A 27438-nucleotide genomic window follows, 5' to 3' on the forward strand; every position below is an offset into this window, starting at 1 on the left:
GACGCGGGCGCTGGGCTCGTGCGGGGCCCCGGACGTCGCGATGAACATCGTGGTGGAGTTCTTCGTGGTCACTTTTAAAGTGCTCTGGGCGTTCGTGCTGGCCGCGGCGCGCTGGCTGGTGCGGCCCAAGGAAAAGAGCGTGGCTGGCCAGGTGTGCCTCATTACGGGCGCCGGCAGCGGCCTGGGCCGCCTCTTCGCGCTCGAGTTCGCCCGGCGCCGGGCCCTGCTGGTGCTCTGGGACATCAACACTCAGAGCAACGAGGAGACGGCGGGCATGGTGCGCCACATCTACCGCGACCTGGAGGCGGCGGACGCCGCGGCGCTGCAAGGTAACTGGGACCTGCACCCTAGCATTGTTGGGTCAAGCCTCTTCCCACCCCCGCGCCCTACCCTGGAGGGCCCCGAAACCCCACTGTCACGGTCAACCCTGCTCTCGAGGAAGAGAACCCCCCACCCCCACCCCAGCCCGGTCCTCTGCGAGTAGAATTTGTCCCCTAATAAAGGAACACGATCACCTCTGTATTAGAAGGGAGAAAGTGCGCCAAAGCCTTGTCTTAACGGAGGTCCTGTCCCTTGGAGCACGACTGTGGGGTTTCCCAAGCCCTCGGAGGCTAAGGAAGGCGAGGGAACTTGTTACCACCGGTTTGAATCCTAAAGAAATGTCTCAGTCTCGTTTGCGAACGGGAAACTAGTGTCTTTGGGAAGTTGTTCTCAGACTCTACTGATGCATGTGTATATGTTACTGCGGTCTGAACCGCTGAGACTAGGGCAGCATTGATGATTTCACTATAACTTTAGCCACGGGAAAATAAACATTGTTTCACCAGAGACAAGTCAGTACTTTAGTTACATACTCAGCCTGATTGAAAGGTAACCTCCTCTCTTAAGGGAAAACGCTTGAAGGATTCAAGCCCTATTGTAAAATTCATTCCATGTTTTTGATAACCTTAGGAAATCTGCATTTCTGGATATTTATTAACTAACCTGAATCTGAGATTTTTTTTTTTTTTAAAGCCAAAGCGGAGACCGTAACTGACCATAAGTTTGGGTCTGGGAGATTTGGTAATGGCTCTTGCTTTTTTGACAATTTTTTCGTTTCCAGGGAAAACATTGAACTATATCTGGAAGATTAACTTGGGCACCACCCCTCCCCCATGTTGATCATTTGTCACCAAAAGTATTGGCACTTGCCTTTTAGGTCAGAAAATCGAAGGTCAAAACTAGTATGTTTTCACCATTGGTAAGAGGGTAGCAAATAGAGATTTTTGTGCTCCCTGCCCAAACCTAAAAGGGAACAGTCGTTGTTTTCCAGGGAAGGTTTTTTTGGTTTTTAAATTGAGTTCTTATATGGTAAAATTGCATATTTACCTGTAAACTTGGTTTATATAAGAATGCTTCTTTGGGGAGTTCAGCTACTCCAGTTAGACCAAACCAGTGTGAGTCCCACTTTTTTATCAGAAACTTGGTTGATTTCTTGGCTTTGGATGAATTCAGATCATTAATTACAATTTTGATTTGTGAACCTTGAGATGAGTTTCCATTTTGAGGGTGCACATACTAAAGAGTAAGAGCTGTTTCTGGCCACTGTTCCCCCAAAAAGAGGAGTGTGTAGTGCATGTGTTTGGGAGGAGGGCGTGTTACTCTCTGGGCTGAGATCAGTTCATTCCAGGTGTCTTTAGCTCCGGGAAGCCGATCCCATGAGGTCTGACTTGTATTGGGCTTGTCACAATTACATGATTTTCCCCTAAGCAGAGTTATCCAGTAAATTGCTGTAATTCCCAAAGACTTTTGGGGGAGGAAGGCAGCTGTAAGCTCCGTCATTGGCAAGGCTTACGGTGTTAGAAATTTGAAGCTCACTGTAGTGATTTTTGTTTTGTGTGATCTTTGTCCTACTGATGGCCACGTGACTCATGTTTTGCACCCCCCCCCAATCCCTTCTCTGTTCCATTTTTTTTCCTTCATCTGGACTTCTGAGGACAGCTGGGAATGGTGAGGAAGAAATTCTGCCCCACTGTAACCTGCAGGTTTTTACCTACACCTGTGATGTGGGAAAGAGAGAGAATGTCTACCTGACAGCGGAGAGGGTCCGCAAGGAGGTTGGCGAGGTCTCAGTCCTGGTCAATAATGCTGGCGTGGTCTCTGGGCATCACCTTCTGGAATGTCCTGATGAGCTCATTGAGAGAACCATGATGGTCAATTGCCACGCACACTTCTGGGTAAATATAAACATGCTTGTTTTTATTACTGGGCCCTACTCAGCAGGAAGGCTGGGAGGGAGCGAGACTTCGGGACCAGCCTGAAAGCCACCTGCACTCTTTCACCACAAAGCTTACTTCCACTTCACTCCTCCCCCGGTGAATTACAACGTATGCCGGTTACTATTAAATCGTTGTTTTCTTTTTTTTTTCCCCCTCCAATTCAGTATTTCTGGAGAGAGTAGAGGACTGAACATTTTGAACTAGTTTGGAAGATTGCCATAAAAATAACAAGAGGGAGCATAAAACCCTGGGTTTGTTTATTTTACTTTCTGTTGAGTTTGTAAAACTTTGGTTGTTCTTATGAATTCCTAAAGTCAGAGTTTAGGCTTCCAAATTACTGCTCAGCCACATTTTAGAAAGTGCCAGAGATTCTGAGATCAGCATTTGTGGTCCCATGGGAGTGGTCAGGCCACCCTGGCAGTTCCTTTACCATCCATTGACTGTCCCCAGGGTCTGTGACATTGTCCTGTTGGGGTATATCTCAGCACTTTCTCAGCTTAGAGGATGCGTCTCTTTGGAGAACAGAAGTCACCCTGATAGGACCACAGAGTCCCTATGTAGAGGGCAGGGGTGTTGTGAGACCTGGCAAACCGGGGACATGCACCATGTCGGCTTCTAATCATCAGAGCTATTACATCATCTAAATAGATGAGAGGGGAGGGCCTTCTGCTCTGGGGGCAAAACTAACCCCAGTTTTGCAACTAAATTTATCTTCAGTAATGGTAGGTGTGAAGTTCTCCCCTATAACTGTACACTCTTGACCCACTTTCTGCTTTTCTTCCCCCATAGTATTTCCCCTTTTCTTTTGTAGGCAGGTAGGATCCAATAAAGAAAGGGTAAGGAAATAGGTTTGTTGTTTTTCTTTTTTTTTCTCTCCCATAGACGGCTTAGCCTTCTAACAGAACACAACAAAGAACTGTTTCTCCTAAATAGGTCACATTAAACCTCATTAATTTTTTAGCAACTGTTTTAAAAACTTAATCTAGCTATAGAAGTACTTATTCAAATGTTGCTCCTTGAACATTAAACCATTTCTCTGCCCCTGGAAGAAGCTTATTTTAATGTTGTATTTTTAAACGTGAGCTTTATTTAATTCATTTCCAAAGCTCTAGAAATGAACATTTAAATGACATGAGCTAACTCATATCTATGTTTTAAACGCATAGGAGGTTACCAAATACAGTTTGGAGGGCTTTGAGTGTGCTTGTGTGTGTGTGCACCGGGGGTGGGGAACTGAATATAAGTCCTTGCTGCCGTGGGGTCCACAGGAACAGGCGGCAAGTGACAAAGGAGTGGATCAGGTGAGTAAAAGCCAGCACAACAGAATAAACTTGGCAATACAGTGTATCAAGAATCTTGTGTGTTTATAATTCTGAGTAAAACAAACAGCCACCACTTGAAATAAAAGATGCACATAAATTGCAAGTAGACTGTAGTTTTCATATTTAAAGCCTGGTAAGGATGAGGCTGCCAGAGAAACGCCAGCTGATTTCAGTCAGGTTGTCATCCTTAAACAGATATCCAGCCGTCGGTCAGCTAGTTATGAACCACCAACACCAGGATTGTTTTTTTCTAATAACCTTTGACTGAGATGATGTATGGTTTCCAAAATATGAACTTTTACCTACACAAAATACTCTGAAGTTTAACCATCTTGCCTACCTTCTCTGCATGAATATTTTGCTGAATTGTACAATTTCAAACATAACAAGATTTTTTTCTTTTAATTTATTTTTGGCTGCGTTAGGTCTTCGTTGCTGCGAGCGGGCTTTCTCTAGTTGCGGCGAGCGGCGGGCTACTCTCTTTGTTGCGGTGCGTGGGCTTCTTATCGTGGTTCTCTTGTTGCGGAGCGCGGGCTCTAGGTGCGTGGGCTTCAGTAGTTGTGGCACGTGGGCTTCAGTAGTTGTGGCTCGTGGGCTCTAGACTGCAAGCTCAGTAGTTGTGGCACACGGGCCTAGTTGCTCCTCAGCATGTGGGATCTTCCTGGACCAGGGATCAAACCTGTGTCCCCTGCATTGGCAGGTGGATTCTTAACCACTGTGCCACCAGGGAAGTCCCAAACATAACGAGATTTTTAAAGAAACTCCATACAAACTCCATACAATTGGTCTTACAAGCAGTTAGGTATTTGTAAGAGAAAAGAAGCTTCTTTTTGCTAGACATCCTATAAAAAGAGAGCTAATTAGAGTGTATTAAGCATAGAAAATCCATTGCTTTCGCTTTGAAAATGCACATCAGTTGATATACTTCTAAGTAGAAAATTAAATCAAATTTCCAACAAAAAAAACTACTGTGGACCTGAATCTCTATACCAAGGAGGAACATACCACCTTCTCAGAGTCCTTACTTTGCTTAGAGATGTTGCTTAACGTCTCTTAACATCAATTTAGGGAGTTCTTGGAAGCTTAGACAGTAATGACGTCACTTCATATTAAAATCTGGGAGGCTCCTGAATTCTCCAGCTGTTTTTCCCCTAAGCATCTAAACTTAAGAATTTATTTTCTAAATTGAGTCAAAAAATTCATTTTAGAGTTGGAATTTCTGGCTTCTTGCCAAGACTTACAGACCTTTTAAGAAGAGCTCTAGCAACCAAAATTTAAAAGAAGACTTACTATAATTTTATAGTGATTTATTTTGTGTGTTTTGAGGGGCGAGGTTTAAGTGGTACAAGTTACCACCTGAATTCAGCTTCCCTTCCAGTAGTCCCCTTAGGTGAAAATGTTCACGGTAACTGTTCCCAGATGTATTGGCATGTGCTTTTTCCCTTCCAGAAAAAATAACCAGCATGTCTTTTTACTGCATCTGGGTGGGGAAAAGAAGTTGCCCCATACATTTTAAAGAGTGGATCAGCTGAGCAAAGACTTGTTCATCATTTGAGCAGATCATCTTTAACCAGCCTTTTAAGTAGCAGTTGGTGTCTGTGTTCATAACATAATAAAGAGCGTGTTGATCCTGACCCAGAGGTAAAGTCATAGGCAGCGAACTAGAAACCATGCGGACGTTCACTGAAGAGCTATGGGGGCTCCTCCTTTGAACCATGCCTCGTGCCACTCCCCCAGCCTGGAAGGCCCACTTCTCCACTCCGCATATCTTTTGAGGCCTGGCTCAAGTTCTTCATGTAACCTCCATCCCCACTTCAGCCCTTTTCTGGCATTTTTGCTTATCAGAGCCGCAGGGATCCTTAGAGACCATCTTGTGCAACCCGTTGTTTTCTGACGAAGCTGCCGTTCAATGACTTGCCTCTTCTTTCCCTTGATCTCTCGCAGTGTTTGTTGTCTCCCCCATCCTTTGCGCATAGTACGTGCTCTTTGGTGTAACTTCTGATTCGTTGTGCCCTGAGATCACCAAGTAGATGGCAAGCTGTCTGTAGGCAGTTTGTTATGGCCGTCTGTTTGTTTTCCCCTGCCAGGAACAAAACTCTACTCCTAGTCACTCAGTAAATGTTTGATAGTATAGGCTAAGCTTCCGCTTAAATATTTAGAAGGTAACCTATTCAGAGAATGCTCACATGGGTCTGGCTTCTGAAGTTTCAAAGGGTAAGCCTTATGTTGGACTAATTCAAGCTGCATAAGATTGACGGGATCTCAAAGTGAGGCTGTCTCACATTCGTTATTGTGTCTGTCTCCTTTTGTTTTCCTCCACAACTTTTCCATTCTCCCTGCCCTACCTGTAAGCTTGTTTTTTACTGTAGTATATTGACTCTGCTCATTGGTGCGAGGCTAACGACTTTGAGAAGGCAATTTGAATCAGCTCAATTTGAGTATATGGCAGTCATTCATATTTGCCAGTGGCCGAGCCTCAAGGAGAGGATTCCTGCTGCAGTTCTTTCCTTGCTTCTTAACCTCGAACCTATTTGCATACACATTAGAAGCTTTTGCAGTACTTGGCATTATTCTGCACAGCCCCCCAGTCTGCTGTGATACTTTACCATCCAGTGTTCTCCTATCACCAGCAGCTCTCCTAGGAACCTTCCCTTGGTCACCAGTCAAGAAGTGATAGATTTGAGGTAGGTTCTAATCAGCATAATCTGTTGTGCAGCATTCACAGTTAGGACAAGAACGTGAGAATGTGTACAATACAGCGCACTTGAATTTTGGCATAAGTCAGAGAAACAATCCACTCAGGTTCTCTCTGTATCTGGGTGAGATGCAAAAGCTTGAAAATACCTCTCTAGTGTCCTTTGAAATATGGAGAGTTGGCCTCTATATAGCAACTGCAAACACATGTTTCGCCCAAAACATTAAGTATTGCTTCATTTGTTATTTTTTAAGAGGAATCTTAAAAAAAAAAAAAAATCGTTGCTTGCCATTTCTAAAAGACAAAGTTTATCTGTAGATCCTTTTTGACCAAAGAGCTGCACTTGGCATTTATACGAGAGCAGCAAATTGATCCCCGATTAACCAAAAGGGGGAAGCAAAAGCATTTAACTCCAGGCCTTTTATGTTCTGAAGAAGTTTTACATGGTAAAGGACTAAATCTGTCAAATCGCTAGTCGGTAATTTACTTCTATTGATATGATAGTCAGACAAGATAATTGGTAGTTAATTAATAGACCACTTAACTTAAAAGGTTTCACAGTTTTAAAATACTAATTACTGAATTAGGCATTTATCTATATCCAAGTGTCTAAAGTCTATTTAGTTAAAATCCATCCAGGAAAAGTAAAAGCCCACCAGCTAGATCTGAGTAATGTGGCACTTAAAGACATTAGTGCTGTGGTTGCACCTAATATCTCGTGAATGGTCCCTAATCATTAATGCTTAAGTTCTTATGTGATTTACTGGTTTTTAATCTCAAAGACTATATTCCTCTGATCTCTGGTTAGAGAAATCTAGTTGTGGTCAAGGCTTCTTAGATTTAGAATTAAAAAAAAAAAATTTCTATTCTTATAAAATTATTTGACTGATACTTCCTCCTCCAAAGCATAATATTAAGAATTCTATAGAGTATTGTTTTCCCTACTAAAAACTTGAAATTCATGGTGTATTTTCAAGTCTGTACTAGAGCTGGCTTTTGTTATTAAATGAATTCACATGCATAAAAATCAAATGTTTGAGCTTCAGAAATAAACTTTTTGTGTCTTGAACCAAACTGTAAATTGACATAGGGTCAGCATACTTTATCGTATTAATTCTCACGGTCACAGTTAAAAACCGAGTAAAACATCTCTTTAGATAGCAACTGTGTGGATACTTGGAGCTCTATACCTATCAGGGTCATTTCACAGCCTTCTTTCCTAACGTAAAATAAGATCACATGCTCACTGAGCTTTAAGTTTCTATATTTGATATATTACATGCTGGACCCAAATCTAGGGCTACTAGAAATAAACATCTATGACATGATAAACTGTCACTTTACATAACCGGTGTGAGCAGGGAACCATCCTATAAAAATCTTCCCAACACCTTTGATAAATGTTGTAATCTGTGTCTGGTTATCTGAGTTGTTTAGAAAATATTGCTAAGTAACCAGTGTCATATGAAAAAATAGCAGGGGCTTGCTTAATGGCCAAATGCAATGTGTGACGTGACCTTTCTACAGAACGTGAGCCTGTTGACCATCTCTTTGAAACGCTGGTGCTCTAGCTTCCATGATAAGCCCCCTTTCTCCTGCTTCTCTTCCTGTCTTCCCAATCCTCTTAGCCTCCCTACCTCTGAGATACGATGGCTGTTCGGCACGCGCAGACCTCTTCTCATTGTGCACCTCTAGTTGAGTAATCTGTTTACTTCGGTGGCTTCAACTGTGATTTCTAAGAGTTCCCAAGTTCATACAACTGTCTCAGCTCTTCCACGCGTTCCCTAAAACCAGCAAGCCTCAAAACTGAACGAATTCCTCTTCGCCCCTTCTTGAACTCCCTGGCGTGGCCAGTACCAGGCTTGGAAACATCAGCAGTGTCTTTAATTCTCCATCCCGCACACATTCATGGGCCACCAAATCCTGACTGATTGTTGCTATCATGTACTTTGATCCCCTCCTTTCCATTCCCGCATCCTGCTCCGTGCTTCTTTCACCTCTTGCCTGGCCTCTACAAAGAATCTCTGAACTTCTCTCCAGTTTCCAGCCTTTGCTCCCCAACCCAGGGTGATCTAAGCAGACTTGAGTTTGTTATATGCCTGCTTAAAGATGATGCTGACTGGAACCTACCCCAAGCCCTGTGTGACCATATTGTTCACAGCGTGAAGTCCAGGCTTGTGAGCATGGCAGCTTAGGCCTTCCAACGCTGCTTTCCACCTGCCTTCCAAGCTCATCACCTATTACACCCCCTGGCAGACTGTAAACACCAGGCAGGCTGGACACCACGCTGGGCCTGACGGGGCCCGGCACACTCAGCTCTTCCGCCATTTGGGTCCTGTCTTACTGGGGAGACAAAAGTTGAATAGTTCAGACAAAATGTATCACTACTCCTGAGAAAGAAAAGCGAATACATTCAAAATCTTTTCATGCTGACTTCATAGTGTCTTTATATACTAAGGGGGCAGTCCTTGTAGAATAGTGTCAAGTTGCTGGTTCAGGGAATGGACCTCTCTTGTTTGATTATGTGCTGTTTATCTAGATTCCTGGAAGCAAACTTGGTATTCTTTTCTCCCTCATTATTTCTACATCCAGGGCTTCATCCAGTGTCTGCCCAGGTAGAAATTAATCTGTACGGCATGTCAAAGTGGAAGCATCCGTTAGTCTGCGCTAAGGCTAACACTGCTGGGACAGCTGTTTCAGAAAGACTGAGTGGAGAATGCCCGGTAGAGCCCTCAGCCGCTTGATCGGATGCGTGATCGGGTCACTGCGGCCCCCGAGGAGGGCTACAGACCCTATGGTTAAATGCTTAACTGCTCACATTCTCAACTTATTCTCTTTCTTTTCGTTTGTTTTTACCCTAACCATTTTTCAGATTTTTCAAGATCTTTGGCAAATTCTAGTGAATTGACTTGAGTAACTTGAACATACCTAAGATGTGACAATCAGAAAACACTTTCCAAGCAGTTTAATAACCTCACTGGGAAGGTGGAATGATTTTTTTTAAGTAGGAAACCCCTTTTTATTTAAGGTTTTTTCTTGAGTTGAGGAATATTAATAGCAGATTAATCTAAAATTTCTCTTCTAGTTCTTTCAGAAACTAAAATTAAAGCCTATTTCAATTAAGATAAGTAGGCAAGCTGCCTCTGTCTAACCCCGCTGTCTGCCTGCGTGGCTGGATGCAGAGAGGACGTGTGCGGTTTGCTAGCTTGTGCTGGAGCGCTCAGGGAAGGAGTCTCCTGACCTTGGCGCAGCTACAGACTCTGCACTTGGAAAAGTGCGCTCGAGCCTGTGTGAAGTCCTAAATCCCCGGGATGGTTTTGGACCCCCAAGTTGTACTATGCTGAAATTCCACTAGGGGGTGTGCTGGCAGGGTGGATTTGTATCTTATTTCCTTCCGCACACAGCCAGTAATTGTCCCAAGATAAAGGGCCTTTTGTCGTTGATCTTTGGAGTATGACAAACTGATAGTCCTTAAGAAATAGGGACCTATTCCCTGCCTCAACTGAATGGGTTAAATCCAATGTTTTGAGCCTGTTACTCTAGGAATCAGATTAAAATGTGTGAATCTCTCTTGGTTTAATTAGTTGATTTCTTATCTCAGAAGTTACTATCGTAGTTAGCTATTCAAAGAACTAACCCCTTCTTATAGTTCTATTTACTGAGCTAAAAACTCCTTTTAGGCAGAGACCCCTTGTAAGCATAACCAGAAAATAACTTGGAGGATGGAGTCTTTTACTTCATTCTTTGAAAATATATGGTAGACAGGTAAAGCATACAGCTGGGCCCCGTAATAGGGCCACCTTAGAGAACCTCCCTGTATTGTGATCTAACCCTGTTCAGACACCATTGTTTAGAGTAGAGGTTGTCAGAGTACGGCCTTAGGACCTAATCTCGTTTACCCTGACACACATGGCCAACCGCTTCCCATCACCTGGACCTCTGGGTTTACGCAGGCTTATACCATCACAGCACTGGCAGGCGTGCCTTCCAATAGAAGGATGCCAACATCTCTTACTTGCTCTTACCCAGCATGGCCCGTTCTTGAGTTTCTTTTTCTTTTTTACTTTATTTGTCAATTCCCTCAAAACTCAAGTTCACACCTGTCAGGGACCATTTTCCTAAATGCTCTGAAGCTAAAATTAAGTGAACCACAGGGAAAAAAAAAGAATATCCTCTCATAATGATGATAAAACTTTCAACACCGCAGCAAGTGCTGCTAGAATATTTAACAAGGAAGGGCAATTACTGCTGCAACCTTGAGTGCTGTCAAATGAGCCCAACTGACAAGCCACTTACAGTGAATTCACATTCGGAAACACAACGTGACTTGGTCTGTGAAACTTTCAAAGATCGCGCAAAGATGTGTGAAAGGTGACAACGGTGTTAACATCGTGAACATTGGCGTTTTGGGGGTTTGGGGAAACCACAGTGTTTCTCATTTGCTGCTTGCATAAAAATGTGAATTTCTTGCCTTTCCTTCAAATGGCTTAGTACTGGAATTTCTGAATATTAACACGGTTCAGCTTCTTAGTGTTATTCTAAACAATGGGGCTCAAAATAACACTTCCAAATCAGTGTAACTGGGAAAATATTTGTGGTGTAACTTATGTAAGCACATGGGTATTTTGAGGACAAGTGCAACTTAAAATTCAAAGCCTGAATTTTTTTCCCACCTGCAAATTGTAATTAACATACTGCCCCCTGCTGATTTCTCAAGGATTTTTTTTTTTAAATGGGGATAGTTCTACAATCTCTTGGGAAAGAGAAACATCAGGTGTAATAAATTATTTTTAAATAGTTCTGTACTAACTTTTAGTATTTTTGCATTTGCTGGACTCTTCTCCGTCAAGCAGTGTAACTTGTATTTTTAAGCGTTGATTTTCTGACCCCAGTAGAACTAAAGAAAAGGATTCGAGAAGTGGTGTTACTGGAAAGTGTCGGTTGTTTCCCAGCATCTCCCAGGATTCCGGAGGAAGGGGGCAGGCAGCTGAAGCGGCTGTTAGCCCTGTGTTTGTGAGGCTGCTTCTAGTGGTCAGGTCCTGGGTTTTTGCCGCAAGTGTGGTCGGACACTATGTGGAGGGCAGGGAGGCTTGCGAGCCGTACATAGTAAGAACCGGGAATTGCAGGAACTGGAAGAAACGACATAACCAAAAATAGATAGCACTTCTCACCCAAATAGCCTATAAATATATGCTTAATTAGCCTTGGGTACATTTACTCTACTTGTACATAGCACTTAACTTTTACAAAGCCCTTTCATAAACACTTTTCTCTCATTTGCTCCTCATAGCAACTCTGAATTAAGTAGAGCCAATATCCCCATTTTTATGGATGAGGAAATAAACCGAGAGAGGTTATGGGACTTACCTAAGGTCACCACTGGGGAAGGAAGAAGCTAGGACCCAGACCCTCAGCCTAGGACTTAGTTTAGAAGCTCTACAAATACTTATCTGGGCTGCATGTTCAAAGCTCCTGGTAGATTCTCCTAGGAGTCACTTATGCTTGTGCCCTGTGGTATAATGTAAGAATCCACCTTCAAATGTTGATTTTTTTTTTTTTATTAGCACGGTTAGTTTAGCAATGACTAATTAACCCTAGCTTAATATCCCCGGAAAGTTTGCTTCATAAATTAGACAAACATGTAAAATTCTAAAGACCCAATACCACACTAGAATTTTATTACCAAAGCCCAATTCATGTGTTCTTCTCTCCCTTTTCTGTAATTTTCCATGGTCTGTGTCTGAGATGGTTACTTCATTGACAAGAGTGTGGTGTATCCTTGGTCACTCAGCTTCCTTCTCTTCCTAGTTTGCATGTCAACATTGACAGGACAGACATAAAAAGTAATGAATAAAAAGGGCTCTTCTACAAAGACTGGCTGAACAAAGTTCTATAAATACTTGGAACTGAAATGGCAATAACAGTGTGGTTTTAGTTTAGGCTTTTGTTTGTTTTAAGCTTATCTCCTGGAAAATATAAAACCTTTATTCTGTTACATAATATTCTTTTGAGAGCAGAATTCCAGGTAACTGCGCAAGATTTGCTTTGGAAATGCTAATCATGGATTCTCAAAATTGTGCAGTTTTGGCCAGCTGATGGTGTCCAAACTTGTGGCCCAAGTATCTGACTTTTAAAGGGGTAACTTTTTCCTAGGTAGGGTTTTCTCACAGGCTTACCAAAGCGTGAAAGCTTCAGAAAGGTAAATGTGGAAAATTTAAAAGGTAAATAAATGCTGAGGCTAAAAGGGTCTAAATTCCGTGTCTTGAAAGCCAAGCCCTCAAAGCCTCTGTGAGTAAGGGGGAAGGATTTTGAAATCTTCTAGGTCTCTTTTTGAGAGCTTGTTCTAATGGGGTCAGGGGTGTCTTAGTCCATTTGGGCAGCTCTAGCAGATTACCATGGACTGAGTGGCTTATAAACTACAGGAATTTATTGCTCACAGTTCTGGAGGCTGAAAGTCGAAGGTCAAGGCTCCGGGAGATGTGGCGTCTGGTGAGGACCAACTCCCTGGTTTGTAGACAGCCGTCTTTGCTGTAACCTCACACGGTGGAAGGGGGTGAGGGATCTCTCTGGGGTCTCTTTTATAAGGGCACTTATCCCACTCATGAGGGCTCCACCCTCCTGACCTAACAACACCACATTGGGCATTAGGTTTCAACATGAATTTTGGAGGGACACAAACATTGAAACCACAGCAGAGGGGCTTGCTAGTGCTAAAAATGGATCCAAGGCAAATATACATACAGTCAGTCTGTAAACTCCCATAGTTGCCCATACAAAGCTCCCAGGGATCTTGGCATCAATTTGAACTGGCATTTGTCTGATAAACATTACTGGGGAAAGGATGTGGGAAGTGGAGAATGGGGCCTCTCAACCCCTAATAAATACTGTGGTTCAGAGAACACAGGTAGGATAGAGGGCAGAGAAGTTAGTCTGCCTTTACTTGCTGAATTTCTAGGAGAAATTGATCTGAAGCCACTTGAGGTTTAGAGTAGACATGACCTGGCTCAGGCTACAACCTTAGGCTCAGCCTGCGGTCCAGAATGGCAGCAACAGCATCACCCCATCAGGCTGCATGTTAGAAAAGCAAGCTCTCAGGCCCTCTCCTCTCCCAGACCTACTGGATCAGAGTCTGCATTTGATTCAGATCCCAGGTAATTCTTGTGCACATCAAAGTTTGAGGAGGAATGGCTCTTGAGCACATATTTCCCTTCCCACTTTCTCAATATTCTCTGCTTTTTTTTTTTTTATTTATTTTATTCCCTGAGCTAATTAGCCCTTTAGGGATTTTGTAGACTAGGAAAATACTACACCATGCACTCTAGGGTCCGCCTTGTCTAGGTGTTGTTTTTGTTTTTTTATTTGGGTTCCAGGCCATTGTTAAAGGAGGAGCCCAGGTGCTCTCTTGCTCACTATCCCCCTTGGTTGCTGTGCCCAGGATGGAGTTTCCAAAGCCATAAACATCATGGTACAGAGTCAAGGCTATGCACTGAAGAGAGATGTTCTTCCTGCCCAGGACCAAACAGCTGTCTGGAAATAGGTTGCAGGAGGGCAGGGACCTTGCCTCTTGTGCACCCTGCTTCTCTGCTCCTAGCCCCTGCAGACTGTCAGCATTAGCTCCCTTCAATGGTATTTCTGAATTTAGTGGTGGAGTGGTGGTTTGAAGGTATTGGCATGTAAACTACAATGGGCTTTTGAGCCCATATTTAAGACGTGAAATTTTGTTAAGCCTAGAATGTCTTGCAAAGCTAGAAAATGTCATTACAATATGAGACTTAGAGCTTAGAAAAAATCATCACGGGACTATATGGAACTTGATTTGCTAATATTCACGTTCCTTCTAAAGAGTGGTTCTCATGGGGCTCTTTTCCCCTCAGGGGCATTTGGCCACATCTGAAGACATTTCCCCTTGTCAGAACTGGTGGGGTTATTACTGGCATCTAGTGGGTAGAGTCTGGGGATGCTGCTAAACACTGTACAACGCACAGGACAGTCCCCACAATGGAAAATTACCCAGCACAAAATGTCCATGGGGCTGAGGCTGAGATGCCCTCTTCTAGAACACTGGCTCTCAAACGTGGCTGCATAGTCAAGTCACCTGGGGAGTGTCGCCTTCCGCGGCCAGATTCCCTCCCGGGTATGCCTGGGCCTCAGAAGGAACACCTCCCCCGGATAATTCCAATATGTAGCATAGTTTGAGAACTGATTTCTAGAAAAGGTGGCTTTTTACAATCCTTAAGTGTCTTTAAGAGGTTTGCAAAGTTTTTGTTTGTTTGTTTTGTTTTTTTAACAATGCCTAGCACAATACAGGTATCTCATAGACCCCCTTACACAGTGAGTAAGTTCTAAGTTGTTATAGTGCGTGCCTAAGAATAAAGTGAGTTTTCAGGAGTAACCTCTTGATTTTATGTATCTGGAGTTTAGGTAAAGATTTAATTTTCTATAAAGCCTCCACAGTAAGCACCCTGGAAAGCAGAGAAGAATTTGAACCCTTTGCACAGATGAAATACGAAGGATGACGGAAGGGGATCACGGGGGCCTTGCTGGGCTGTGGCCTTTGGGTTGGGCGCGGGCTGGGTCCTGCCACTTCAGATGGCCTAAGCAGGGGCTGAGCTCACATGCACGTGGTTATGCCTCATGGAAGTAGTTGCCAGTCACTCGAGCAGAACCGAAGCCTCTGCCCTGTGGAAGGTCTGTTTTCATTACAGTTTCGGCTATGTGATTTGAGTTCGGGGCAAAGCAGAGGGATTAATGACAACCTGTTGTTTAGCAGGCTATTTGGCTGCAATTTTGTGGGCTATTTTCACTATTCTGTAAAGAGTTACTAAATCGGGTCAGGGGCTTGGGGAACACTCCTTTGATCATCTAGGACTCAGCCAGGGGGAGGGTCAGGGAAAGCAGCCTTTCAGAACCAGTGTGCAGCATTCATCGTTCCTTTTAAAACATCGAGCTTCCATGGACTCAAGTAAAAGACAGAAAAACGATGATTGTAGTTTTTTTTAACATGTAAGAGGCATGGATTCACATTGCATTATTTGAAAAGGCACAGCCATGACAACATATAAATGTTGAATGAATAGATATTTTTACTGCTCACCAGATACTGGCAACTGCACTAATGGAGTTGCTACCTTATTGAGTCATTTATGAAAGTCTTAGGCAACTAATACCTCTGTGTTACGACTTGTGTATCGAACACGTGGTAAGAAAGAACGAGTTATTGGATATGAGCCGTCGTAACATTTTTGAGCTGAGAAACCTCGGAGATCTCCTTTTTGTCTCACAAATGAGTTAAGCCAAGAGAGGTCAAGTAACGAGGAAGGTTAAGTGATTGACAGTCAGGACCATGTGGTTTCTGGACCCTAAAGGCCAGTGTACTTTCCAGACAGATTGAGTTTTAAGTCCCCTCCTTTTCTGGTATTTCTGCACAGGGAACTCCGAAGTGTCAGGGAGTGTTGATATCTGAGTTGCTGCCTTGGGGTAGATTCATCCCATGTTTTAACAGTGGGAAGGCAAGTTAGTGAAGCATTTATTTTTGCTGAATAACTAATGGCGTCATCATCTAGGTGTTCATTTGAAAAGCCTCGCTCTTTTATCAGCTTCTTGGTTGCAGGGCAACTGTAGGCGTGTACTCGTGCATGTGCGTTAAGTATTAACTGCTGATGCCTCTAAATGTTAAACCAATCCCTGTGGCCTCAAAATAATAACAAAAAGGACAGTAGATGTAACATTGATGTGAATTTGATGTTTATGACAAATTCTTCTCTATAGCTAAAGAGAGAACATTTTGTGTCCAGCAGGTAGAGATTTTCATGAACATTTTGTTAAGTCTGAGGGTCGTTCCAGGTTTCAGTACCTTGGGGCTCTGTTGCACAATTTGTCTGGAGACCTTTCTTGTCTCTACAAACACACCCACATAGGAAAGAAAAAAAAAAAAAAAGCTGTCATCGAATTACATGAATTTCAGAATTTGTGCTGTCAACTGCAACGAAAGTATTTAAAGTCAGTTTATTGCTAACAAATACAGATTTGGGTTTTACTTCCTAGTTGAAGACAGTTTTGTAATGAAAAATTTCAAGTTACACTTTCTGTGGTCAAAGTGAAGTTTCTGGAGTTTGGTGCTCAGTACGTTGATGAAGCAGATACCTGTAAATCTACTGGATTAAGAATACTTAGCCATGGGTTCCTTTCCCAGATTAGCTTGGGAGTATGTCACCCTTTCTTTAATCTTTGAGCACACTAATGATTAACCCTATTAAATAGCCTTTTAAGCCCAGTTCCCTGTATTTTCAGCACCTTCAATAGTTTGTACTCTTGAATCATCGTTTTCCAGGAGAAGTGACTGAATTTTCATAGAAGAGTGCCACCAGATGTCATTTTAGCCTTGTAAATAAGCAGTATGTTCCTCTGTGATCCCGACAAAGATAAGTTACTCTCACAGCGGCGGGCGGAAACAGCAAAACACCGAGGAGAGTCGCTGAACCATTTGGAGGGGTACCATAGGGATGTCCAGTTAAACGTTCTTTGTTCAATGGAGCCTTGATCGCATTTTTTCCAGATCATATATATTGCTGCTATTTGGAGACTCTGAAAATCCTTAAACATAAATACATCAGAAAACTGTACTGTACATGTGCTCATGGTGTTAAGCCTTTTCCCATTGTAATACGATTTTTGGTCCCCTTTAGAAATGAAAGTTTTCTGTTTCTTGGACATTCAACTGAGAGAAACACTTCAAAATGATTCTTTTAAAAAGATACCTTTTCTTGAATGGACCACAGGACAGTCATGCCAATGCACAAAAACAGAGTTTGAGGCCTTTTCCTAACTGTGAGGAATTAGCTTTGCTTTTCCCTTAGTATCCATTATCCTTGAATAGCTTGCAAATATGGAAAACATTCTGAGTGTTTTACCCATACCTTTAAAGTGTCGTCAATCTTGAAATTTCAAAAGTCGGCCTTTGCCGGATACCACATTTCTTCGCGTTCTCTTTTGTTTAACTTTAGGTTAATTTGTCCTGACAGTGCAGCTGCGGGCTCTGCGTTGCAGTCTGTCATTAAGAGCACCAGGAATGATCTGGAGGGTTGGAACTGTTGGGAGTTAATTTGGCGTAAACCTAACATTCAAAGATTTCTCAAGATATGACATGTCATGTCTGTGTCCAGTCACACTTCTGTTTAAGAAGTTCTTGTTTATATTATAAATATGACCTTTACAGTTATCTTTCAAAGTGCCCAGTGCTTTGAAGAGGAACCCCGAGGAGCTATGGAGATATTAAACTTGTGAAGCATGTTTCGTAGGAATGTCAGTGTCTGTCTGAATATCCTCTTCCTTCATCCCTTCCTTCCTTCCTTCCTTTCTTTTTTTTCTTTTTAGTCACTTAGCAACCCTGTCAGCCTGGCAGCTTATGGTATTGGATATGGTCTTGTGATAAAATTAATCACAGGTAATCAAAGGTCTATCATCATACTTTTTAGCCAGGATCCATTACTGAAAGAGTTTTCTCTTTTGCAGATAAAATAATCCCTGGGTCCCTTCCAATTCTAAATTGTCTCACTGAACATACAAATTGGTTGCTGACTCTGAGACTCCCCCGCCCCCAGGTCAAGAGTCAACCACATTTTCCTCATGACGATCTAGATGTCCTCCCCTGTGTCTCAGACATTTGAATAAGAGGACAGAGCTCAGAGTGCGGTTCTCTGACTTAGACTAAACATCTAACTAACCTTGCCACCCACTGTTGGGACCAGCTAACTCTGGTGACTGATCAAATGTACTCCCTTTAGCCATCCCTTTAGCAGCTGGTAACTCCCGATCTGGATAATTCGTCCTTACAGTAAGAGAACACAACGGTCCCGGTGTCCGGCGGAGCTGCCCGTCTCAGATTCACTGTCGGCAGCATGTGCGTGAATTTACACTCAAGCCATTTGGGTGTGTGCCGCAGATTTGCTCGTTCTTCTAACGAGTCTCAGACAAAGATCACGAACCTGAGCTTGAACTGACTGGTGTCATGGCAACTAGCACTTCACCTCTTGCTGGTCCCCATTTCATACGTGCTACAATATTTGTGCACATTAATAATTCATCACAGAGTGCCAGATTTCTTTGTGCTGTCAAACGGTGTCAAGGACAGACTGTGCTGTGCTCGCTCAGATGTCACCCACCAGACTGTTGAGGGCAAGAGTAATTAGAAAAGAAAACTCGTCGGGTTACTCGGGAAAGTTCCCGAGAGCGCGATGCTTTCTCACCACCCATTTACAGCACTTTTTCTCATAACGTAAGGACTAGACTTCGTGTTGATCAAAGTTCATTTGGTAATGTGCCCCAGACACAAGGCAGGGCTTTGGTTGTGGAAAGAAGGCCCGGGCGGCAATTGCTCGCCTCCACTCAGGCAGCAAAGGAAATGATTAACAGCCTCAGTGCTCGGTCACATGGATCAGGCTCCAGCCTGAGCCCTGCAAGCTCGGGTTTAAAAGGAAACCCGAGTGTCCCCGGTATGAACGCTCTTCCCCCAGGCTTGCCTTCACCCGGCATCCAGTAGGAGCTGAGTGGTGGCCACCAGCTTTGGAAGACAACCAGTCTGGGTCCCAAGGCCTCCCGGCCCTTGGATGGCTTTCCTCCCCTCCCAGTTTCCCCAGCACCTTGTCTGGAGTTTCCGACATTGCTAGTAGTTGTAATAACTGTAGTAGTGGACGTGTAAGTGGTGAGCCTTTCTAAATAAAGAGCATAGACCTTTGTCTTGGCATGTAGAAAGCACAGTGGCACGCTGGATTTTGTTTCTACAGAAGGTCCCAGATGAGGCAGGAGGCACAGATTTTATAAGAAGTGTTGACCTGCCACAGCCCTTTTTAAAAAAAATCAACCCCTTCCTCTTAAAAGAAAGCTTCATACTAAAACAGACAGACCTGTGCCACACTTTACTAGCAGCTTAAAGTGAAGCCTATTTCCCTAAAAAATGTTTACAACCCACAGTTGGAAAAGACTTTAGCCACATAGCTATATTTGGATTCTTTTGTTTCTCTCTTTTTTCTTATTTCCTTTAAGTGCAAAACCAGTAGCTTAAATGTCCCTCCAAACTACTTTGGTGGGGGGGTGAAGGGAGGGAAGCAGGCCCAAATCACAGTTTTTTTTTGTTTTTTTTGTTTGTTTTTTGTTTCTTTTTTTTTTTTTTTTTTGCGGTACGCGGGCCTCTCACTGTTGTGGCCTCTCCCATTGCGGAGCACAGGCTCCGGATGCACAGGCTCAGCGGCCATGGCTCACGGGCCCCGCCGCTCCGCGGCATGTGGGATCCTCCCGGACCGGGGCACGAACCCGTGTCCCCTGCATCGGCAGGCGGACTCTCAACCACTGCGCCACCAGGGAAGCCCCCCAAATCACAGTTTTTAGCATATGTAGCTATAGCACCCTGCTTTTGTAAAGGATAAACTAAAACTTGTATATTTGATGTACTGATGTAACACAGTTACATGCTGGTGAGGATAAATTCTGCTTAGAGACGGGAATGAGACCTGCTGCCATGTTACCTGTCATCGCTTGGCCAGATCATAATACAAGACCTGCACGTAGTAGGTGTTCAGGAAATACTTGTTGAATGAATAAGCTAATTCTGCCAGGTCAGGAGGGGACATGAATCCGCTTCAGAACTTTGCAAGAAATTAAACTTAAAAACAGTGAGGAGGGACTTCCCTGGAGGTCCTGTGGTTGAGACTTTGCCTTCCAATGTAGGGGGTGCAGGTTCAGTCCCTGGTCCGGGAGCTAAGATCCCACGTGCCTTGCAGCCAAAAGACCAAAACATAAAACAGAAGCAATATTGTAACAAATTCAATGAAGGCTTAAAAAAATAAAATCAAAACAGTGAGGAGTTTGGTAATCTTCTGTCACCTACCTTCATATGTGCTGGGGATCTGGATTAGTCATTTAACACCTGCAGGCACCAACATGGAACACCAACATGGAGAAGTCATTAGAGCCCGCCCACTGGGTGTCTGGGTTTCTAGTCAGGCCTGGCCACCGGGTAGAGTTAGTGTGGAAACAGGCTGGGAACGAGCACGGTCAGCGATCCGGATTTGTCAGGTAACCAAGTAGAAAATTCCTACTGGTATTCTGTACTGTGTGTAATTTCTTAGGATGTACTCTTGAGTCCTTCTACTTACTTAACTTAAAAATAAGACCTTCATACTAAATCTATCCCTGTCTTTCAAGACTAGAGCAAACTTTTAAAACTTAGATGTGGTCTCTGGATAATGTCAAGACTAAATTTTATACCTTTTAGCTAATTGAGGAACAATTAATTATAACCAGATATCTAAAATAAGACTTATAGGCCTGATTACTTAAGGATGTGTTTTGTAGTTTAGATTGGAATAGATAAGCTTCCTTGTGATGTTACTATATTGAAATTCTATCCCCATATATAAGCTCTAAAGCCTGAAGTTTCCAGGTGCTGTAGACTGAAAGGACAAAACAAAACAAAGCACCGCAGAACATAATTATATGTTACAGTGAATGATACTGATTATATGTCTTAAAGAAATATGGACAAAGTCAAGGTGAATAGGATAATATTAGATAAAGGCTTAATACCATAACTACCTGTGATAGAGAATTATTGAGAGACTCTGGTGACATAATTAACATAAAGCACTTTGAAAAGCATGAGAGGCCATGTAAATATGTGATGAATATTACACTTTGAATTATATAGCAGGGCATCGGGGTAGATTGTCAGAGAAGAGTTGAGATCATGGGTAAAACCTTACAGGTGAGAATAAGCGTGACACAGGTAACAGCAGTGAGGAGGCCCAGACACATGGATATAAGTGGGGACCAGGGGGTTATGTGATGATCAGGAGTCAGACTGGGGAAGACCTTGGGGTATTTCACAAAGATTCATCTGGCAACTGAACGCATCATGGATTGGGACATGGAAAAATTTCAAAATTAATGGAATGACTGTTTGATCTTGTACATGCAGAAGCTATCAAAACAGATAAGCTATGTATGCAAAAATTCAGCGATCCGTTAGCCGGGAAATCCTCTGAGAAGGGAATGCAACTCTCCTTTAAGTCCACTGGTCAGTGTTTGGGTTTCTTTAACTTCATAAATCATGGGAAGCTGTGTTGGCAGTGGGCTATAACTCAGCAGTGGACAGATTGCTCTTTGCTGCTTTCTTTTAAGAAGCAGGTTATAAAACTGTTGGGAGCCTGGTGGAGTAGTTAATGGATCATGTTAAGCAATTTGAAGTAATTAAAAAAAAAAAATACAACCTTGCATCTGGAAGGCAAGAAAGCTAGAGAGAAAAGAGTAGTTCAGTGAATGAGAAATCGCCGCCGCCTTTTGGGTCCACTGCCCTGGAGCTTCTGCCACGTGCTCTGCCCCCTGAGTGGCCAGTCACCTGCCTCCGTGGGGAAGTCACCCCCCAGTATACCCCACAGTGGAGTGTGGTCATTCAAATGCTATAAATTGTCACAGCAGAGTTAGTGTTAGGACACATTTTTCATTAAAATGATTCTGTACCTTACCCTCCTTTTTTTACACCTAAAATACTTTACCTCCTGTGAGCATACTTGGATAATACAGCTTGGATGCTGGAAGATGCTTCTGGAATATCTCTTCATTCATGGGTCTGTTGCTGTGTAGACACAGCCATGAGGTAAACAGTACACGAGGCTTCTATTCGTGGGTAAGCGGGAGGTCCCTCACAGACCATGAGAGGCTGCACTGAAGTGTCAGAGCATGAAAAGATCTCTGACCTGGGAGTAGTTTAGATTAGCAGATAACTATCACTTGAAAGGTGATAAAGAGCCTTCTCCTAATGGCTTTCTTTTCATCTCTGGACATTGTCCCCGAAAGCTCTTGTGTTACAGTCTTGTTGGTCACGGCTTATAACAGGCCTGCCATGCCGATGATACGGTGCTGAGTGAACCAGACGCCTAAAGGATCTTCTCTTTTTGATAAATGTAAAATATTTTCAAACAGATTGGGAAATGTAACGTGTGGGTAAAACTTTGTTTCGTGATCTTGGGTTTGTGAGGTTTCTGTTTGTTTTTTGTTGCTGTTGTTTTTTAGGTGAAACCCATAACGTCAGTTCTAAAGCTTGAATCTTCCTTTTCTTTCAGACCACTAAGGCTTTTCTTCCTACCATGCTGGAGATTAATCATGGTCATATTGTGACCGTTGCAAGTTCCCTGGGATTGTTCAGTACTGCTGGAGTTGAGGTTTGTCATGATAAAGCATGTCCTTCTTTCAGTCGGTTTATCTCGAGAAGAATACACCAAAGTCCTAGGAAGGGTACCTGCTGCCCGCATGTTCCTGAAAGGCCATGGAAGCACGCTACCTGTGTGCTGCTTGTGGAATGCTCCCCAGCAACCCACGTGGCTCTACGTCTTCTGCCATAAAGTCACTTCTACTAGTTTGACAAAGCAGCAGCAGCAGCAGAAGTGGGTGGGCCCGTCCTCAGTATGGCCCCATTTTCATTAGCAGTTGTGCTTGACAATAGTGGGAAGGTGCAGGGTCAGGATGAAACCGGAGGGCAGTGGCAGTGCCACAGGGAACAGATAAATGAGGCCAAAGGTTGACATTCTGTTTTGGTCCACTTGCCAAAAGCGAGCTGTCTTGTGTTAGCTCATCAGATGAGATGCCTAGGGCTGATGCGAGGTGTCTGCATCCTAAGTCTGTAGAACTGGGCTTAATCAGACCCTGTTCTTCACCAAATTCAAGTTACAAAGCGTGTATACGTATATTGCTCTGTGTGCTGTTCATCCCATGGGCGCCTGTAGTGGAAAACTGAAAACATCATCCCATGCAAATATGCAAAAGGATGCAGAAGAGACAGCTTCTACATTCTACATTTCAACTCCCAATTTTAAAGTTGGGTAATGGAGAAGCACTTTCTTCCTATACCGTGAGTCCTTAGGTTAAGTTCTAGTTTAACTTTACAAGGTAGAGTTATCATTTCCATTCTCACTTGGCCCTAAAAAGAAAATTGGATCATAACAGCTTATAACCCCAGCTAAACTCGCCTTTGTTCTCCTAGCATTAATTTAAACAAACTGGTTTTTCAGTCTCCTTTACTGAACAAGAGCCCATTTGTAAATTTTCCAGACACTTCAAAGCGAGCCTCTCTCCATTTTTAACTCCAGCTCGTTCGCTTTCATAGAGTCCTTTGTGGTAACTTCCCCAAAGTAACCTGATACTTCGTTGATGTGGCAGAAAGTGTTCATCTGTTTCTGCTGTTACTTTGAAAATATTATTTCTGCACCAAACCACATCAGATATCTGTCTTTTAAAATGCTCTCCTTTTCTTTGCTTAGTCACCTGTAACCTTTTATATCAAACATGTAACCGGAGTAACGGGACCAGGGCAGCTTGGGATGGGTCAGGGATGTGGACACGTACTGAGGATTTCTGCTCTTTCCCCTCTGCCTCAGGATTACTGCGCCAGTAAATTTGGAGTCGTGGGTTTTCATGAATCCCTGAGCCATGAGTTAAAGGCTGCGGAGAAGGATGGAATTAAAACCACGCTGGTTTGCCCTTACCTTGTAGACACTGGCATGTTCAGGGGCTGCCGAATCAGGTCAGTAAGGACCCGCCTTGATACTGACAAGAAGCGGTTCTAACAAATCCTCTTTCCATCTTGGGAGAATATGTGGAATCAGTCAGATCTCCAGCCGTAACCCGCCTCGCACTTCAGTATCTGTCGTTTGGCAGCTCACTTGTAGCTTTCGTTGGTCAAGGTCTGTAAAGCTGAGGCGTGTACGATTGATAAGCAAGGACTGGTATTAGCTCACAGAAGGTAGCCTATGAGCATCAGTAGGAAACGGCTTCTCTGCACCTTCAAGGAGCAAATACTCAGGATTTTCCTTAGAACCTACTTCTTTAGGAGTGATTTTCTTTCTTTAATATTAATGTTAGTACATAAATGCGACTTTGGTTTGGATACAAAACAACGTCACTGCCATAGAAGAGGGTGGTCTTTCTTCCAAAAAGACCCTTGAATGAGACACCCCAGGTTTGGGAACTTCCTTTTTGCAGAGAGTGTATGTAGCTAGATTCACTCTGACAGAATGAGGAGAAACGTTGAGATTTTCTAAACATGAAATGAAATACCACCACACTTTGGAGGGAGGAGGCATGTGGGAATAGCCATGTCAGGTCACATCTGACTTGAGCTAAGCGGAGTAAACAAAGCCGTGACTCATCAAGAGGACACTTGTAAAGACATGCTGACTGTGAGAGCTTTGCTTGGACGAATCTGACAGGCAAAGCGAGAGAACCAAACGAGTTCCCCATGGGTCAGGGCCGACCTGGACACATCCTGAACCTGGCCACGCTCTGAGCAGGTGGAGGTGATTTGAGTCATTTCCATCTCAGGCTGACTCCAAGTCTGGACCAGGAACGGACTCAGCCCTGCCTCTTTTCCCGCGTGTGGGCGGGGTGTGTGTTGCTTTGCTTTTTGCCTCTTATGGAGGGATGGACGCTGTGGGTCTGAGGAGCTTAGACTGTTTAGCATCCTGTTTAGCATCACAGCAGGTGTCCAGAGCTGCGGGGGGCGGGGGGCGGGGGGGGGGGGACGATGAAAAGTCAAAAGAATAAATTGTATTAAGTTATTTCAGTGGGTGCCTGGATGAATTCAGCTGAAGGTAGGATGTCTCTGTGCACTTCATTTCAGAGACCCCGGGAGAAAATGCCACGGCTTTCCCTCTCCAGGCACCCGGGAAAGCACACAGCTGACTTATATTTCACTCCGAAAGGTTATGTTGGTGTTTACACACCATCATTTGAACTACACTTAATACTTAAAAGTTTGGCATCTTGTTTGGGTTTAGTGTCTGTTATGCCAGACACCCTCTCCTTTTTCAATTGAAAGAAAAAAAAAGTAATTTGAAGTACATTTCAAGGCATTTTGAAAACACGACTTTCTCACTTTACAGAAAAGCAGACCAATTCTGCTTTTTTTTTAACTTGTTTTCCAGACTATGCAAATAAAATGTGTTCATAGTAGGAAAATTTAGAAAATACAGAAAAAGCACAACGAAGTAAACAAAACGAATTCCAAATCCTGTTGCTCAGATAACGTCATCCTTCGTGTTTTGATGTGTATTTCCAGTCTTCCCTATTTTGTGTTCATTCTTAATTTCGTCTTTTGAATTTGTAACTCTCAGGAAAGAAATTGAGCCTTTCCTGCCCCCTCTGAAGCCCGATTACTGCGTGAAGCAGGCTATGAAGGCCATCCTCACGGACCAGCCCATGATCTGCACCCCCCGCCTCATGTACATCGTGACCTTCATGAAGAGGTAAGTGTGAGGGGGCTCCCTCCTCGGCAGGCCTTCCCCTGTCCGCCCGGTGACGTAAGGAACACAGCACGCCTCACGGTGGCTCACTGTGACTTTTCCTTTTCAGCATCCTCCCTTTCGAAGCAGTTGTGTGTATGTATCGGTTCCTAGGAGCAGACAAGTGTATGTACCCCTTTATCGCTCAGAGAAAACAAGCCACAAACAATAACGAAGCAAAAAACGGAATCTAAAGATCTTTTTTGTATGGAATATCACTTCTACCAGAAGACGATCAAGATATCTCATTCCGACCCACATAAGCATGACTGATACTCTCTGGATTCTAAATCCGCATTGACTTTTTTTTTTTTTTTTCAAATCAACTTTTTAAAAAAATAAAGTGTAAATTAACCGACTAGAGTGCTTGGAAAATGTGATCAGCGTAAATGAGCTTAAGCTGTTGCCAATGGGGTCCTTTTCCGGCAGAACCCTAAAACCAGTTTTATCTTTTAGACAAGCGCTGTGTGATGTCTCCAGGCTACCATTATTTTTTCTGAATGAGCAGGGAGTCTCGAGATGATAACGACAGTGTGTTTCATGTGTGTGGTTTTTCTTAATTCCCATAGAGTTTATTAATTCTTGTAATTAATCTCTAGCCAATCGACACCCTTGCAACTTCAAGGACTGATAGTGCTATATTTTCTCATGTTTTCGAAGTTTCAGTTTTGCAAAGCCTGTGTGGCTCTCTCATTGTGTTTGTATGTACAGCTCTTTGAAAATGGCATTTTGAAATCTCTATCAGTTGGAAGTAGATGATGATGTCTGATTGTTACAGTAAAGGTGATCAGGTCTCTTTGTTAAAGTCATAACAACTACAGTGTTGGTCGAATTTTAAAATGAGTCTCTGAGATCTTTCCTTGAGTATCTATTCCCCTGGAGACCTATTGATCCAAAAAAAGATCATACATTTTCTACCTATGAATTTTGCTGCATACAGAAAGTGCCCTTTCCTCAGGAAGTTGCTGTGTTTCATTTCTTTGGATGGACTTTGATCTAGAATACATAGCAGCTCTGCAAAGAAACAGTTTCTAAAAATGGGAACTTCTGCATTTAAAAACGTCCCCATTTTTGTGCCAACTATGATTAGCAAGGGGGAAAAAATCTTATACTGTGGAGTACATATGGAAGGGTGTAAAGATTCTTTTGAAAGTTTTATTCACATTGTAGAACAGCAAATGACATTTTTACAGTATTTTTTTGTAAAGCAAACTATTTTGTGCCTTGAATTTGGTAAATGTGTATTAGTGAAACGTTGTAAAAGTGAACTTCTACCTCTGTATCTAAATGTATACCATCCACTTGTAAATTACTATAAACTATTATGTGATTGCTTTTTTTTTTAGAATGTCCTGTTTAAATAGTGACCAATGTTTTAGGCTATTAAAATAAGCCATCTTTTACTAATTAATTGGGAAATTTTATAAAGGACTGATTAAATTTAAAGAAAACTTACATACAAATGACTGTGTGATTATTAGTAATCAGCATTATTGCAGGGACATTGTGTTCTTTTTTTCCTCCATGCCATATCACACCTCAAAGAGAGATGTTTGAACGGGATAGTGTTCAGGAACAGACATTGATAGCTTTGGTTGCCCTACACTCAAATTTCCAATGTTACCATCTTCTTAGATTAGAGACTTTATCAGGAGCTTGTTGATAGTGAAAGTGAGAGGACAGAAAGAATCCCAATACCTGTGTGCTGTCTGGCTGCACCACAGCTCAAATCTGCACTGTACCCACATACAGGATAGTGCTGGCTCGCTGCTAGTGTCCCCAACACTGGTCTTAACGAACAGCTTCATTCTGTGTTTGAATTTCTTTTTATAAAT

General features: G+C 43.0%; 1 protein-coding gene across 1 annotated transcript; it reads left to right on the forward strand.

The window, feature by feature from the left end:
• The first annotated feature begins 36 nt into the window (after positions 1 to 36).
• RDH10 (retinol dehydrogenase 10) lies at positions 37 to 27066 on the forward strand. The gene is made up of 6 exons (XM_004280571.3): positions 37 to 329; positions 1981 to 2216; positions 22391 to 22489; positions 23702 to 23847; positions 25436 to 25567; positions 25674 to 27066. The coding sequence occupies exons 1-6, from the start codon at positions 41 to 43 to the stop codon at positions 25795 to 25797; spliced, it is 1026 nt and encodes a 341-aa protein (XP_004280619.1). The 5' UTR covers positions 37 to 40; the 3' UTR covers positions 25798 to 27066.
• Positions 27067 to 27438: the final 372 nt, after the last annotated feature.

The sequence above is a fragment of the Orcinus orca genome, chromosome 17 (genome assembly GCF_937001465.1).
Source record: "Orcinus orca chromosome 17, mOrcOrc1.1, whole genome shotgun sequence".
NCBI classification, from domain to species: domain Eukaryota; kingdom Metazoa; phylum Chordata; class Mammalia; order Artiodactyla; family Delphinidae; genus Orcinus; species Orcinus orca.